This window comes from Cyprinodon variegatus, unplaced genomic scaffold (genome assembly GCF_000732505.1).
Source record: "Cyprinodon variegatus isolate N-32 unplaced genomic scaffold, C_variegatus-1.0 Scaffold916, whole genome shotgun sequence".
Classification (NCBI taxonomy): domain Eukaryota; kingdom Metazoa; phylum Chordata; class Actinopteri; order Cyprinodontiformes; family Cyprinodontidae; genus Cyprinodon; species Cyprinodon variegatus.
In genome coordinates, this window is record NW_015151369.1 from 92185 (window position 1) to 108180 (window position 15996).

Below are 15996 nucleotides of genomic sequence, written 5' to 3' on the forward strand. Positions count from 1 at the left end.
TTCTTTTCTTTGTGTGAGCGACAATGTAATAGCTTTTATTTTCCTTTATAAAACAAAGCTAAACGCAACTATTATGTTTTAGAACTATTTTATTCTTTAACATGGATGAACTTTTTGTATAATTGAAATTTATGTAAAGAGAAAACATGAGGAGGTGATTCACTCCATCTTGCAACCTAATAGTTTTTGTTTTTGTTCAGAAGTGTCCAGAAGTAGTTTGAGACTATATGCCAAATACAGCAGTAGGACATTGTTACACAATTTACACTGTTAATTTGGTAAATAATGCAAATTATAAAAGAAAAGATGTCAGTTGAGACCCTCAAGGCGGCTTCATTTAGTCTAAAAGTACTGAAGCAGATCAGATGAGCAGCGCAGAGCAGGCGTGATGTGAAGTGGGCGTTGAAGGTTGCAACAAAGCTTTATAATCTAAACCACGCTGTCTGAGTCCACTGGCAGGTCGTCATCCAGCCACTTCCTCTCAGCAGAGAGATCAGAGAGCACTGTGAGGCAGCTCATAGCAGCTTGAGAAAAAGATCAGTTTGGCGTCTAGAAACAGCCATGGATGCGCTGATAACAGGGGTGGTCGTGCTCTTCTCTCTTTTTATGCCCGTTCGTTGTTCAGGTGAGTGAAATACTTACAAATATTTTCTTAAACTCCATGTTCTGATTTGTTGTGTTTCATTATAAAGAACCATTTTTTTTAGATAAAGCCATTAGTTTGTATTGAGGCAGTTAGGTTACATGGAATTTAAACTTTCATTTTGTTTTAAAGATTGTTTCTTTAAACAAGCTGGTTCTACAGCAATAGTCTGAGTAGTCTGCATTAGCTTTGTGGTAAATATCCGGTCAACAGAAATGAACACTTAAAACATTAAATTATTTATGTTTTTTTTTTTTTTTTGTTACTTTTTTTGTGCAAAAAGTCTTTTTGTTTTTGTGTGTTTAAGATTTGTTTTACAAAGGATGTCAAATTCCAGGATAACAAATGAAAACCCACAGAAATATTATTAGATGCTCTTTTCTCTGATAATCCAAAATTAATTTTGGTCAAAATTAAAATTTTTCATTTCATTACTTTGAGTATAATCTCTTAGAAATCAAAAGTCAGTTAAAGATGTTATAGATGATGTTGTTGGTTCATGGGAAGAATTTTTTTTCTGATCTGGTTATAATTTATATTTCTCCACATTAAAAGATTTAAATTAGGACAAAAAGGAAAAAAAAGTATGCTTTCAAATCAAGATATCCTGGTTTAGTTTACTGTAATCAAAGTTTTCATTATTTAACTATAAAGAGTTTAATCCAAACAAACAAAAATGTCATCTTTATGTAGTTTGGTAAATATTGTATTTTTTATCTAGCAAAAATATGCAAATTTCAAAATACCTTTAAATTAAACTGCTTCACTGGGAAAAAGAGAAAAATAATCTTCACTGTATGGTAACAAGCCTCATTGAATTATTTATTTTTTATAGTGTTTAAAGATTTTATTTTACACCTTAGAGAAATATTACCAGAAACAAAAAACAAACCTTATGTCCTTTGTAAATCATCTTCAGTTTATAGGGGCTTTATGATTTTAAATAACATTTGTTGAATATTTTGCTTTGGAAGCAAGGCCATTAAAGATATGGGTCTTCTTGGCAGGGTTTTATGGGTTGATACCAGAAAGCATCAGCTGTCCGTAAAAACAGACAAACACAAGGCCAAAGCAATAAATACTTTCATCTGTGCGCATATGAGTAGTCTATGAGGACGACATTCACCACGCCACATTAAGTTATATTTCCGCTTTATTTCTGATGGTACTGAATTTATCTGTTCCCTCAAAATTTTAAAGGCAATACCTTATTATCACTGAGTGGAAAACGTTTTTTTTTAGATCATTGCAAATTTATTACAAATAGAGGACTAAGACATCCCATTTATGCAACTCTCTTCGGCCAGTGCAATTAAGCTCTAAATTAATCTGAGGTGTATATTGTTTCCACTGATCATCCTTAAGTTTTTTCTAAGGCTTAAATTGAGTCCACTTGTATAAATTTGTGTAGTTGGACAAGGAAAGGCACATAGTGTAATGGCTCAGAAAGTAGGACCCAGAATTCAGGCAAGACGCACAGTGAATTACCCAAGAAGTGTTTATTCAAACAACAACGGATCGACTCTGCAGTGGCAGTGGCTGCAGCGGCTAGGGCGTTTGAGGCAGGAACACAGGTTAGTTAATACGATAATCTGACGGAGGATTATTATGAGCACTTGAGTCACTGACCTGGTTTGACAGTTCAGTCTGTGCCCAGAGAATGAGGGTGAATCCAGCTAGTCGACTGGCAAGGCGCAGCAGAGAGTTCAAGATGCTGAAGCCTTGAAAGCTGCAGAGCTGACAGGAAATCAGATCCAAGAAGATGAAAGAAGGCAAGATGATCCACAGGGTAAAGTCAAGAGGCAGATCCAAGTTCAGTCCACAGAACAGTCCGACAGGTGTCGAAAGACAGACCAGGCAAACAGATCAGACAGGGGCAGGCAGGCTCAAAAGTCCAAATACAGAAACATATCAGACAATCAGAACACTATATTAACGGTAGAGAACTCTCAACACCAAAGGGTCAAGAGTAATCTGGCACTGATGGCTGGAAAACAGACAGCTTAAATACGAAACTGGAACAGGTAGATCTGATGAGTGATGAGGAACAGGGCAGAGGTAGACAGGTGAATGAAAGGAGTAATCAAGCCAGCCAACCGCGCCAAAACCATGACACACACCCATATGTATAACATGCCACAGAGAAGTCAAAGGAAATATCTGTAGTCCTCTGGGATAGGATTTTCTTGATGCATGGATCTGGGGAAGGATACAGAAACACTTCAGCCATTTTGAAGTCTTAATTTACACAGTGGCCCCCTTCATTTAAAAATAGAAAAAGTTTGGAAAAAGGGTTTGCTATAAGGCTCCTGAAAAACTCTTAGACCATGAAAATACAAAATTATCTGGTCTGATGAAGCAATGACTGAACACTTTCGTGTTAATGAAGAATGACTGCGTATTATTGGGTAAATTGACTATTTAAATATGTGTTTACAGTGGTATAGATTAAATGAATATACAGTGCTTTGAAAAAATAATGTCACCCAATTTTCTTATCCCCCTAAGTGAAATCACGTGCAATAAACAACCTTTAGAAGAGTCAAGTTTTTTTTGTCTGTTGTTCGAGAAATTAAGGTAACAAAGAGCATCATGAAGTTGAATGGTTTTAAACAGGATTAGACTTTCAATTTTTAATCCATCATCTAAAAATGAGGAAGGTGTAACATGATTTAAAATCCAGGGAGGAAATCAGGACCATCAATAGTTACAGGAGCTGCAACATGTTGGCTGTAATAAAGTCACAATAATTGCATGGCCTCACCATCATAGACTTTGTCCCTGTTCATGGACATTTGAGGGAGATTACATTTTGCCTGGAATTTCAGGACCGCTAAAGACCTACTGAGTCAAAGCTGCCCACATAAACTGGGTGGAAGGGTCTAGGCAGAGAAGCAGCCAAGAGGCTGTTTGAGCTGCTCAGTTTTTACAAATGTGTTCCACAAACCTGGCAGCTTTGTGGAAGTGGAGCAAAAGAATAGCAACGCTTGATTTTTGTCTAAAGCTGTCAAGGTTGGGTGGAAGGTTTTTGAGCACCCAAATACAGACATGATTTTTGCTGATTTAATTAGATTCCCACAGGCAACTGAGGCAAATTTCAAAAATCAAAAACACTGAAAACCAAAAAAGCACGAAACATCATGGAAAAACACACAAGGGGAGCGAAGAGATGACGAAGCAACAAATCAACAACAAACCAGCAACGAGAATAGGTAGGGTATATATGGGGAGTAGAACAAAGAATGGGCTAATGTGCTGATATGGAGCAGGTGTGAATAGAGCTAACTAAAGGGAGCCAAGGGAAAGGGAACAGGCACAAGGGGGCAACAGACAGAAAGTAACTCAAGAAATACAAAACTGACAGAAATCAACTACAGAGAACCAAAATTACAAAGAAACTAAAAATAAACCTAAACAGAGGGAAGAACCCAGACAAAGGCTATGTTGAGGGCACATTGAACTTGCACCAAGTGGGTGGTAATACTATAGTACCAGTTTGGCTTGTCATGGTCTTACTAGTGTGCTATTGCTGGGGCATAACAGATAGGAGGAAGAGATAGTTTTCTTTAGCATAGATAGGTCAGAACTGATGGGAAGATGGATGGAGCCATATGAATGGAAGAATTCCCTTTTTATTTTATATACATCCATACATAAATACATCTTTTAATGAAGAAAAATGTGTCTGTTACAAAAAGTTTTTACAATCCGCATCTGAAAGGTAATAGGCCGAAGCACCCATTTTGTAAATGCCTTTTCCTTAACAACCAAGAAAAAAGAATATAATCATAATAATCAAATTAAAAAAATTGAATATCCCAATATGAGAGTATTTTGTTCTCAAATGATCTTAATTTACAGCTGGCAACATAAGCACTTATTATTTTAATTTTTTTACTATATCCTGGAATAAAAATACTTATAATAAATAATAAATAATAAAATATATAATAAAATACTTCAGAAGATTCAAGCAAAATGTGTATCTTCATTCACAAATGTGTACTACTTCTTGTGGGTATGACATCAACTCCCAAAGAAACGGTTCAGTTTTTGAAGTGGAAACATATCTTAAGTATTTAAAAACATTTTGTTCTGGACTTCTGTCTGCTAAAATAACCCAAGACTTTGTAATGGAAACATAGTACAAACTTCAAAAATATAATTTACTGAAAAGTAAGTGAAACCTATGGTACATATACAAAGAAGATGCGGCATAACTGTGCCATCCTGAAATAGTGCTTAACACGATGGATGAGTAATACAGAGCTGTAAGAAAGTATTTCAGTTCTTCTGTGTTTTTGTTTATTAAAAAACATTTTAGAATCAATGAAAACACAAGCACAAAATGCTGTGTTCAAAGAATGATTTACTTAGATAAATATAGTATTTAGATAAATTACTAGAATCCAGCCAAAATATGTTACCCTACGGGGTAGGTTTGAATAATTTCTAAGCATTTGGTGCTTTTAAAATCTACAGGGAGAAAGATTATCCACAAATGGGGAACACACTCCACTGCAATGAAGCTTCGAACAAGCATTCAGTCTACCAAAACTACTCTTAAAGCGCAGCAGCAAATCATCTAGGATCAGGCCTCACTTTTCTAAGTTAAGGTTAGACCTGACATGGTGGTTTGATCCCCAGGATGATTGGGGGAAGTACTCAAACGTGAAACAGCTTAAAAGTGTATGTTATCTCTACTGCAAGGCTAAAAACCAGTCTATTTACCCATAATTATTAGAGTGGTGGTAGTGTGGATGGTATTGTGCTTTTTTACTGCCCTGGGAACTGGTAAAGTTATTCTACTCTCTAGCAGATAACCCTTAGGAACAATGTTCAACCATCACAGATGGATAATCCCTTAGCTATCCTGCAGGACAATTATCTAATGCACACCAAAAGCTGCATCTCTGAATAACAGCTGCCTAAAAAAGTCAAAACTCAAACCTGTTGAGGTGCTTTGGTGTCATGTTTAACTGGCAGTTCATACAAAACAGAAGAAAAAAAAAACTTTCCAATGTGGTCAAAGTAAGAGATGAAAATTCAACCACAGTGACGTAAACGATTCACTGACAGGTCTTACAAACATCTGACAGCAATTGTTATTGTTAGAGCTTTGCACAGCTAGATGTAGGTTATAGGGGGCAGATGCCGATTTTACCAGTTTGGTTTAAACAACTTATTTTTACTTATAATTACAGTGAGGAAAAAAGTATTTGAACACCCTGCTATATTGCAAGTTCTCCCACTTATAAATCATGGAGCAGTCTGAAATTGTCGTCATAGGTGCATGTCCACTGTGAGAGACACAATCAAAAATATATATATATTGTATTATATAAGTTTTTTTTACACTATTTATTTGTATGATAGAGCTGCAAATAAGTATTCGAACACCTGTCTATGAGCTACAATTCTGACCCGTAAAGATCTGTTAGTCTGCATTCAAAATGTCCACCTCCACTCCATTTATTATCCTAAATTAGATGCACCTGTTTGAGGTCGTTAGCTGCATAAAGACACCTGTCCACCCCATGCAATCAGTAAGAATCCAACTATTAACATGGCCAAGCTCAAAGAGCTGCCAAAGACACTGGAGACTAAACTGAACACCTCCACAAGGCTGGATAGAGCTACGGGGAAATTGCTAAGCAGCTCGGTGAAAAAAAGTCCACTGTTGTAGCAAATATTAGAAAATGGAAGAAGCTAAACATGACTGTCAGTCTCACTCGACCTGGGGATCCGTGCAAGATCTCAGCTCGTGGGGTCTCAATGATCTTAAGAAAGGTGAGAAATCGGCCCAGAACTACATGAGAGGAGCTGGTCAATGTCGTGAAAAGAGGTGCGACCACTGTTTCCAAGGTTACTGTTGGTAATGCACTAAGACGTTACCGTTTGAAATCATGCAGGGCATGGAAGGTTCCCCTGCTTAAACCAGCACATGTGAAGGCCTGTCTTAAGTTTGCCATTCACCATTTGGATGAGGAGTCATGGGAGAAAGTCATGTAGACAGATGAGACCAAAATAGAACTTTTTGTTCATAATTCCACTAACCGTGTTTGGAGGAAGAAGAATGATGAGTACCATCCCAAGAACACCATCCCTACTGTGAGACATGGGGTTGCAGCATCATGTTCTGGGGGTGTTTTTCTGCACGAGACAGGGCGACTGCACTGTATAAAGGAGAGGATGACCGGAGCATGTATTGGGATATTTTGGGGAACAACCTCCTTCCCATTAGTTAGAGCATTGAAGATGGGTGGAGGCTGTGTCTTCCAACATGACATGACCCGAAGCACAGCCAGGATAACCAAGGAGTGGCTCTGGAAGAAGCATAGCAAGGTGCTGGCATTGCAAACAAAGGCTACTGTAAAAAAAATATTAACATTGATTTTGTCACGTGTTCAAATACTTATTTGCGGCTGTATCACACAAATAAATAGTTACAAAAAATCATACATTGTGATTATTTATATTTTTTTAGACCATGTCTCTCACAGTGGACATGCTCGTACGATGACCATAGCAGCAACTTAACAGTAGAACCCACTTTGTCAGACCAGGCACATCGTTACACACATGGTTCCAGTGCTTCGGCCGCAGATGTGTTCTGAATAGCCTCAGATCTTACAAAAGAACATGGTTAGAGGAAAATGTCTGTTGAGCTCAAAAAATACATTAGAAACACATTTGTATTAAAATCAATCATATTTTTTCAGTTGTAATAGATATAATCGCCTGCTGAAGGTAACCTGATAATGAGTCAGAAGAAGTCCAGTAGCGCAACTGCTCGCAAAGACATGGTGTAGAAAACTTTAAAATGCTTTTTAGTTCAGGATCGTCTGCCTATTTTATTTACCACTCTGAAAGTTATACTAAACGCCAAGAGCAAGGCTACAATAGTGGACATTGATCATCAGTGCAGCCAAGAACTCATTAAGAGCGATAGAAGCTGGTTCACGCAGGTACAGCTGGAGGCTCTGGCTGAAGAAAGCAGTAAAAACGGTGTGATGCCTGAATGGATTCATTTTAAAAATAAAGTGGAGGATGTTCTTTTTCTGGGTGGATCATCAAAATAAGCAGTCCTCCTGATGGTCAATCATTTTACTGATATGTCTACGTAAGGCCGTCCTACGTGCTCGTCCCCATTTTCACTTACCGGTGGTGAGTCTGACATAGTGGAAAAATTGCAAATCTTCTTTTAGAAAGTAAGCATCTATGAGCAATGCAAACAGCAACTTTTAAACAGTGCGTGCACAAAGAGAAATGGGCTCCTGCAGGCTCTCACATGCGTTCAATAAGCGTTCTCTATCAGGAGCAGGTACAGGTTTGTGCATGTGCAGGTTTGTGCATTTTTTTAATAGGAGAGGGCAGGTCTTTTCAAAAATAAGCAAAAACCGTAATTATACCTTTAAGTTAAACCTAATTGTCAATTATTAAACCAGCAATATCGGTGTGGAGCTTTACTCTAAAAAGCATCATCAGCAGGGTTTTGAAGAGGGACTTTGACCCTACAATTTAAAGTGTTGTTGGATTTGCATCACGATCTGAAAAGCATTTGGTCCTTTTAGCAGCTTAAAGAAAGTTCTGTCAAAAAATGTACATTTTGCTTGCATAAACCCTCGTAAACCTCTGATCAAGATACACAAAAAAGTGTGAAACATAATTTTAAGTTGTGCATTTTCATCTTAAAGTCAATTTTGTGTTACATGGAGCAGAGAATTATGTTTACGATGTAACCAAACTTATTTTTCCCCCCGAAATTGTACTTTCACAATTCTTGGTCATCAGCTATGCTAATTAAAATAAAGAGCTGTTAGACATTTTATAAAAGCTGCTTCTTTGCGTGTTGTACTGATGATATCAGGTTAAAAAAAAAAAAAAATTTACCATGCACTAATAATGTGCATGTCTAGATTTCAAAAACTAGATAAGACCCAAAGGCTAGCATCAAAACTGCTACAACAGCTCCTTTATATGGTCAGCCTTCCTATTGTGTTCATTGAAGTAGAAATGTGACAAATCTTGGTTTTTAGATGTATAAAAATAACACATGAATGGAAGAACTGTTCCGCTCTAAAGCAGCCTTAGAAGATGGAGATGTGACAAAGACGTTATAGCCAATCTGAATCTAACCCGGCTGTCCTCTTTCTTTCAAGGCTGCTCTACCAACAGCACACAGAGATAAACGAGCCTCAACATAACCTCAAAAGCAGCCCATCGCACTGACAGGAAGACATTTAGGGCTTTCAGCTCCGGATATGTAGTTTCTTATTTCCTGTTCTTTCTAATCTCTCTCACTGTAATGCAATTTTACCACCCAATTTTACAAACAGATGAGTCCATTTATGATTTTTTCCCCCCACTGTTCCAGCTTCTAAAAAAAGCACAGTTTAAATTAATGTTTAAATGTATTGATTATTTCATTTGTAATCTGATTTTTTTATGCAGACTCAGGAAAATAAAGTTCTGATGATTAATCTTGTATATTTCACTTTAGGAAAAATTCAGTAAAAAAAAACCTGAAGGAAACAATATCGGCAAATTAAATCTATGATTGCAAGACAATGAAGAAAATGGCTTATTTCCTGTAAACAGAGGCTGCAGATGCAAGAAACGTGTAACATGGTGGCTGTTTAGTTTAGAAATGATGGCCAAATCTAAATCATGAACTGAAACAAGAAGCAGATATAAACTTAAGGTCAAACAGCATCACGTTGCAAGTTAACCGTCATGGAATCCAAAAAAAATGTCTGACCCATTAATGTGAGTTCCATTTAAAGTGAGAAGATCACCGCAGAAACGTGCTCAAAGAAATACCTTCAGCTAAAAAAAAAATCATTCAGCAATTGTGTGACAAAGCATGCAAATTGGGATGTACAAAAATATCAGCATGTGCACCAAGTATAGATTTATTTTGATTGTAGTTAATTTTTTAAATGGTTAAAGAACTCTACTGTACCCTTTTGCAAATATTAGTGGAGGAAACCGCATCAGTTTTAACAGGCTCCCCAACTTCAATTTGGGCCTGAAAAAATCCCCCTACTTAAAACATGCTACAGGCAGCTTGTGATCATGTTGTAACATCGTAAAAATTGTGTAAATAAAAGATAATATACCATCCACAACTGTGTATATGCTCCTAATGGAAACAAATCTAGTTCTGCTATAGATGAAGCAGTTACATCTGCTTCATCTGTTATCTTTCTGTTCTGTTTTCAGATGGTTTTTTCACTGATCCGGTAATCTGCTACTTTTTGGATGCGTTCCTGATGGTCTACTGTATCGCAGTAACGGCACTGTTCTTCAGAGAAAAAGTGAGTACTTGCACAGGTCAACAATACTTTACAAACTATAGGTCAGAATAGATTAAATGTCTCTGCAAAAGAATAGACTATATAATCCATCAGTAGCTAAACTTTAAAAACATTGCCTTCCTAGAGAATGTTAACCCCTCCGATTTTTTCTTTTTAAAGATTTTATGAGATAAACTAATGGAGTTTTGGAAAAATTTTGAAAAAAACCCTTTTTTTTTTTCAAATGAAAACCAAAAAGTGTGATCCAGCTGTCCTCTGAAAGACTCAGAAATTATTTAGTGAAGAAGCAGCATGACGAAGATGAAGGAAAAACAGATGGCAGACCAGAGATGAATAATTGCAGGTGTGTTAAGTCAGGCTAAACACTATCTGAAGGTTTGGATATCTCAGATTACCATTCATTCAATTTAACAACTGAAATAAAACAAAAGTGAAAGAAGGTACAATTGCAAATCTACCAAGACAATGCTGCCCACCTGAACTGTTATACCATACAATTAGAGCATTTAAACAGGCCCATAGCAACACTCGAGGGTTAAATCAGACTGAGAAGCTATGGTAAGGTTTGAGAACTGATGGTTGCACATATTCGACATCCAGTTTAACTAAGATTTAGCTAATTTTCAAAGAACTGGGCCCCATTTCACAAAGCAGGGTAAATGGGAATCTAGAATACAGTAAATTCTGGGGTAAACTGCATACCCTGATTTTTCTGTTTCATAAAGCAAGAATGCCACAATTTTTAATAAAATAATGACAAAAAATGAGTCCATGAAGCAACCCTGCTCAGTAGGAGATATTGGCAGCCATGGCCTGGTACACATTTTTTCATTCATTACTGCCTGTTATGTTGCACGGCAAGAAAATATGTAATCTCTGTGTTATTTTATCAAAGTTTCTTCAAATTTAGAGTTTAGCTGTCAACCTGTTCCCAAGGGGAATCTCCTCATCTGTGTTCCATTGATAAGGGCTTTTCACACGTTCAAAGATGATTCAACGCAGAGTTTAGTTAAGTGTCGATATCCCCTTTTTCTGAAATCAAAGGGATAGAACAACTCGGAGTATCTGCTTATTAATCATGGAAGGACAGCTCTGATACAGATATTGATTGATTGACTTTATTTATTTTATTGAAATTTACTGGTTACGTCGGCTCAATAGTCGAAAAGAAGAAGTGCCAAAAGGAGGAAAAGGTGCATGGGGGTATATACAGTATATACAGTACGTCCTCATATATGTATATATAACAGCTGTAGTTTAGGATTATTCATCCATCCATCCATCCATTATCTGACATGCTTGTCAATTGGGGTCGCGAGGGGTGCTGGTGCCTATCTCCAGCAGTCCTCAGGATTATTATACAGGGTTATTGCACAGGTTATTAAATGGGTATTTATATAGATGGGTATTTATATATAATTAAACCAAAAGTTCATCCTGCAATTATTGGCTCAGGGTATTTAGTGACAAAATATGTAAGCCCCAAAAACAAAGAGTCAAATTCTTCTCTAAAAAGAAATAAATATAAATGAAAGGCTCGTCAAAATATTGTTGTATTCCTGTTATTATTTATTTTGCTTAAAATGTTTGATTTAATCTTTGTTTATTTTTGGTTTAGTTCTCCAAAATGAAGTTTGCTCCACCTGAGTCTGTAAGTTTCCAAACTTGACAAAAATGTCTTTAAGCAATATTTTCTCTAATCAGCTTTCCATATAAACTATATACGTCTCCTAACTCCCTATGCATTTTATTCTCTTTTCTAAAAAAAATAAGGAGGATAAAGGGGGCATTTATCAGGTAAGGGCATTCACCCCTTTGTTCAAATGATCACTTTTTGTCAGACTTTGCTGCTCTGCTCACATCTATTTATTGCTTAATCCTTTTGTTTTAGGAACTTGAGAGGCCAGATGCTGATCCTTATCAACAGATTCATCCAAAAAAAGCAAAGGTTAGTGTAAATCTTCTTTGAACTCATTTCTACTTGTAACCTTCCTACTTTTTTTCATCATGTTGTTTTGTCCTTCCAGAAAAAAACTGACAAGAAGCGACCAAAGGTAAACTAGCCTGCTAATCTGACATGTGAAACTCATTTTGAATTAAGTAAAAACATTTGCAGCCTTTTTATGACTCCATTCAGCATAAGTCGAACCAGCAACAGTGTTAAAATAAATTTGTTCAAATTAATTATTTATCAGCAGAAAAATCTGAGAAAAAAAACTTTATTGATATACAATTTTGTTTTAACATCATAGAATTAAATCACCAATGTTCTAGCTGCTTTGTCTGACCTTCATGCTGACAGGATGTATTATATTGTCTTCCTTTTACATTGACCTGCATCATGAAGAATAAAAAAACACTATTTTAAGTAAACCCCAAACTTGCTAAACACAAAGTGTAGATTTGTTTTTAAAGTTATGTAAACTGTGACAATTTAATGTCAAATCACGGTCTACCATCAGATTTATAACATTTTAAACTCCCAAAATCAGAAGCATTTTGAAATCTATTTACCCTCTCAGGCTCAAATTAAGTTGTAGTTGCAGGAAAAATCTGATATTTGGAGAAAAAGATCATATGGGGTAGTAATATACAATTCAGACTTTTTTTTGATGCACCTTCACATGCAATGAATTCTGGGATGTTGCAGATTTGCAACAGTGGCCCAGAGTGGTAAATTAACACTGAAGACTGAATCTGATATGAACGTTAACTTTATTTGAATGTAACAAACAAAAAGTTAAAACAAAATTTGAAAAATAAATTTTCTCTCACAAATTAGAGACAACTTTTTCTCACACTTTTTCTCCACCGACATCTCAAAACCTCTTGAGGAGGCCGTTTCTGTTAAACTATTGCTCAAAATATAGGCAAACTAGTAGATAAAGCATGTAGCATCCATTGGTACCTGTTTGGGCACACGTTGCGAATCCACAACATTGAAATCGAGATGCCTCTGGTGAAAAACCCAGAGGAGATAAAATCTACTAATTGGCATGTGTCATATCTATACACATTCATGATTAATCTTATATAGTATTGATTTTAAAATAATGGAAATTGGTAGTGATACTTACATGAAATTGGTGCTTAGAAAATCTGTTTCAGTGACACCAAGGACTCAGCCATGTTGAAAGTGAGTCAGCAGTGCTATCTGGTGAGCTGGAGAGAAACTGTTTGTTGCAAATGCACAACTAAGTCCTTCTGTTCTACTTCTGAGTAACAAAAGCTCTTAACATATGGATGTGGAATAATTAGCTAAGTGGCTTTTAGCTGTTGCAAATCTGCAACATCTGCCTGGAGAGGGTTAATCTAATAACTATAAGCCTACTGTACGGTTTCAGCACTACTATTTCTGATATTGCCATACTTGTTCCCTGCTATAGCTATGGCATAGCAGAACATTTCAATGTGAAGCTTTACCTCTGTCTCTTCCCTTCATTACCAGGGCAACCCTGAAAGATCAGCACCCGTATAAATCCGTCCCTTCAACCTGCCCGGTCTCCTTAGGAATGTACTCAACATCTCCAGAGACAGTGAAGCGAACCGCAACTGAGATTATTGGATGAATCTTGCCAGTTTTACTTTTCAAGTTTTAAGTACTCTTTCCTTTTCTCCTTGCTTTAATGTAACCTATTAACACTTTCCATTTAATTTGCTGGTAGGATGTCTAACAGACATAACGGGCTTTAAAGCAGCCAAGAGCAGATATGTACATAGGCTGTATGAAACAAGAACCCAAGTTTCATTGACCTGCATAAATCAGACTAAATTTTTCCTTTTTTGGGTCAGTTAGTAATAACTGAATTATTTGTTTGCTTAAAATGGCAATATTTTTATATACATCTCCTTATATGGAATGCAGAAATCTATTTTAACTGTTTATTGGCTTGTTGTTTATTTAACCTGCAATCATTCTGCAACTATATGAATTACTTTCAATAAAATGAATTATGGCGATTTGTACCTTTAGAAGGGTAATGAACTGTATGCAGCAAAACACATGTCAAAACACTTGGAAAACAGTTTTAATGATGTTTACAACAAAAAAAGAACTGTACATTTACAGTAAAAGATTATCTTTGTATGTGTATAAAAACAAAAATACAGCAGACAAATGCATCAAATTCTACTATGTATCCTGATTCACATACTTAAAACTCCTACACCAGCTTTCATTTCTAAACCTCCATGACTGGAAGCCTTTACTTATGCTTTTTTTTTTTTATTAATATCAGAGCAGTGTCCCTCTCTCAGTGTTGTATTTTATGTGAAAACCAAAACTCTTTACATTAGAGTCCTGGAAAGTAAATCGATCAACTACAGAGTAAGAAACGGAGGAAAATAAAAACAAAAACATTCCTTTAGATCAGCCCAAGCTACCGACGTGAAATGTTTTACAGAAAGCAGTTTTTAAGATACACTGACATAATATGTACATGGTTGGCATCTTTTTTTCTTGTTTTTTGTTTTTGTTTTGTTTTATTGAAAGCCGTGGTTGCCTGGGCTGGAAAACTGATAATCGCACACATGACACACCCAAAAAAACATACAAAAATACTATATCTTTAACCTACTAAGAGTAAGACAGCTCTGCAATTAGTTCCATGCTGTGACAGAAAATAAAAAAACAGGTTACAACAAATAGACGCTTTTCACGCAAGTTTTTTTTTTTTTTCTCTTTTCAGAAATATACCAAAATATACATCTAAGCTTTGGAATTACTGAGGCTAAGGACTAAAAGCCAGAGCTGGGTTTTGTCTCTTAATACACATGCTGCAGGGCGGGAAGGGCGACACAGACACAGGATAGACAGAGAGAGAAAGACAAAGAGAGAGAGATATCTTTGGTATCTGCGTTTGTCAAAAAGTTTAAATATTTGGATTTTTGCTTTGGGATAGCGCTTGTGAGGCCTGGAAAGCCTCGCCTGGAGTAAAGCCTTCGACAAAAGTGTCACCGAAGCCCCGTCGGTCAGAAGGTCTGGGCCGCTCGGGGACGGACCGTGATGCATAGTGCCACAGAGTCTGTAGAGAGGAGACGATGATAAAGGGAGGGTTTCATGACTACAGGGTGTTTATTCCTGGAGACAATGGGAACAGATCTGGGTGGAGGAGAAGATGAGAGGTTTTTCCACCATAGAAAAAGGGAGGACGGAGGCAAAGGTCCTGAGCAAGTACGGCGTGCACAGGATCCACCCTCAGCATGTATTAAAAAACATCACCCAGCTATCGCCACATTGGTTGGTGCCTGTCACAGAGGCCCGCTCAGCCCCCTCCGATCCCCGCCCACAGGCACTGAAACCACTGCACCGACAGGACGCACATTCACTTCAAAAGAAAAGCAAAACTCCTTACAGTCGAAACGTGTTGGGAAGGGTGACCCAAGGGGAGAAAGGGGGGGAGGAGGAGTGCAGCCTGGATTAGATGCTGAGCAGTGAGGCGGGGATGGGCGAGACGGCGGCGTTGCTCGCGTACAATCAAGTTAGAAGTCTTTGGTTAGTGTTGGTACCACAGGAAACCAAGAGCGGGCCACGACAGAAAGAAACCTGCACATACTTGTACCGGGTCAGAGTGACCTAAAAAAAAATTAAAATCATAAAAAAAGATTGTCAAACTTAAAGAGAAGTGTTCAAACACAAGGACAACTGGTAGGAAAATAACTAAAGTGGCAACAAAGGATTGCAGATTTTGCTTTTAGCTCTGACAAATGCCAGAAAATACAGGTGCATAAGTGGTGAAAACAAAAAACAGCAGATATTCAAAAGCACTGAGTAATCTGCCTCCACCTTGTGGCAGTACAGGTATGCGCAGGCTTCTCCAAGGACTATTTTTTCTTTTTTTTTTTTTTTTTTTTTTTTTTTTAACATTTTTTTTCCTAAGCAGATTTTGCTTTTAGCTCTGACAAATGCCAGAAAATACAGGTGCATAAGTGGTGAAAACAAAAAACAGCAGATATTCAAAAGCACTGAGTAATCTGCCTCCACCTTGTGGCAGTACAGGTATGCGCAGGCTTCTCCAAGGACTATTTTTTCTT

At 37.0% G+C, this 15996-nt stretch overlaps 1 protein-coding gene across 1 annotated transcript; it reads left to right on the top strand.

Annotated features, from left to right (window-relative positions):
• Positions 1-440: 440 nt before the first annotated feature.
• Positions 441-14471, top strand: LOC107099890 (T-cell surface glycoprotein CD3 zeta chain-like). Its single transcript, XM_015398181.1, has 7 exons — positions 441-625; positions 9869-9963; positions 11582-11614; positions 11737-11760; positions 11855-11911; positions 11991-12017; positions 13412-14471. Exons 1-7 carry the CDS (start codon positions 562-564, stop codon positions 13439-13441), a joined length of 330 nt encoding a protein of 109 aa, XP_015253667.1. The 5' UTR covers positions 441-561; the 3' UTR covers positions 13442-14471.
• The last annotated feature ends 1525 nt before the right edge of the window (positions 14472-15996 follow it).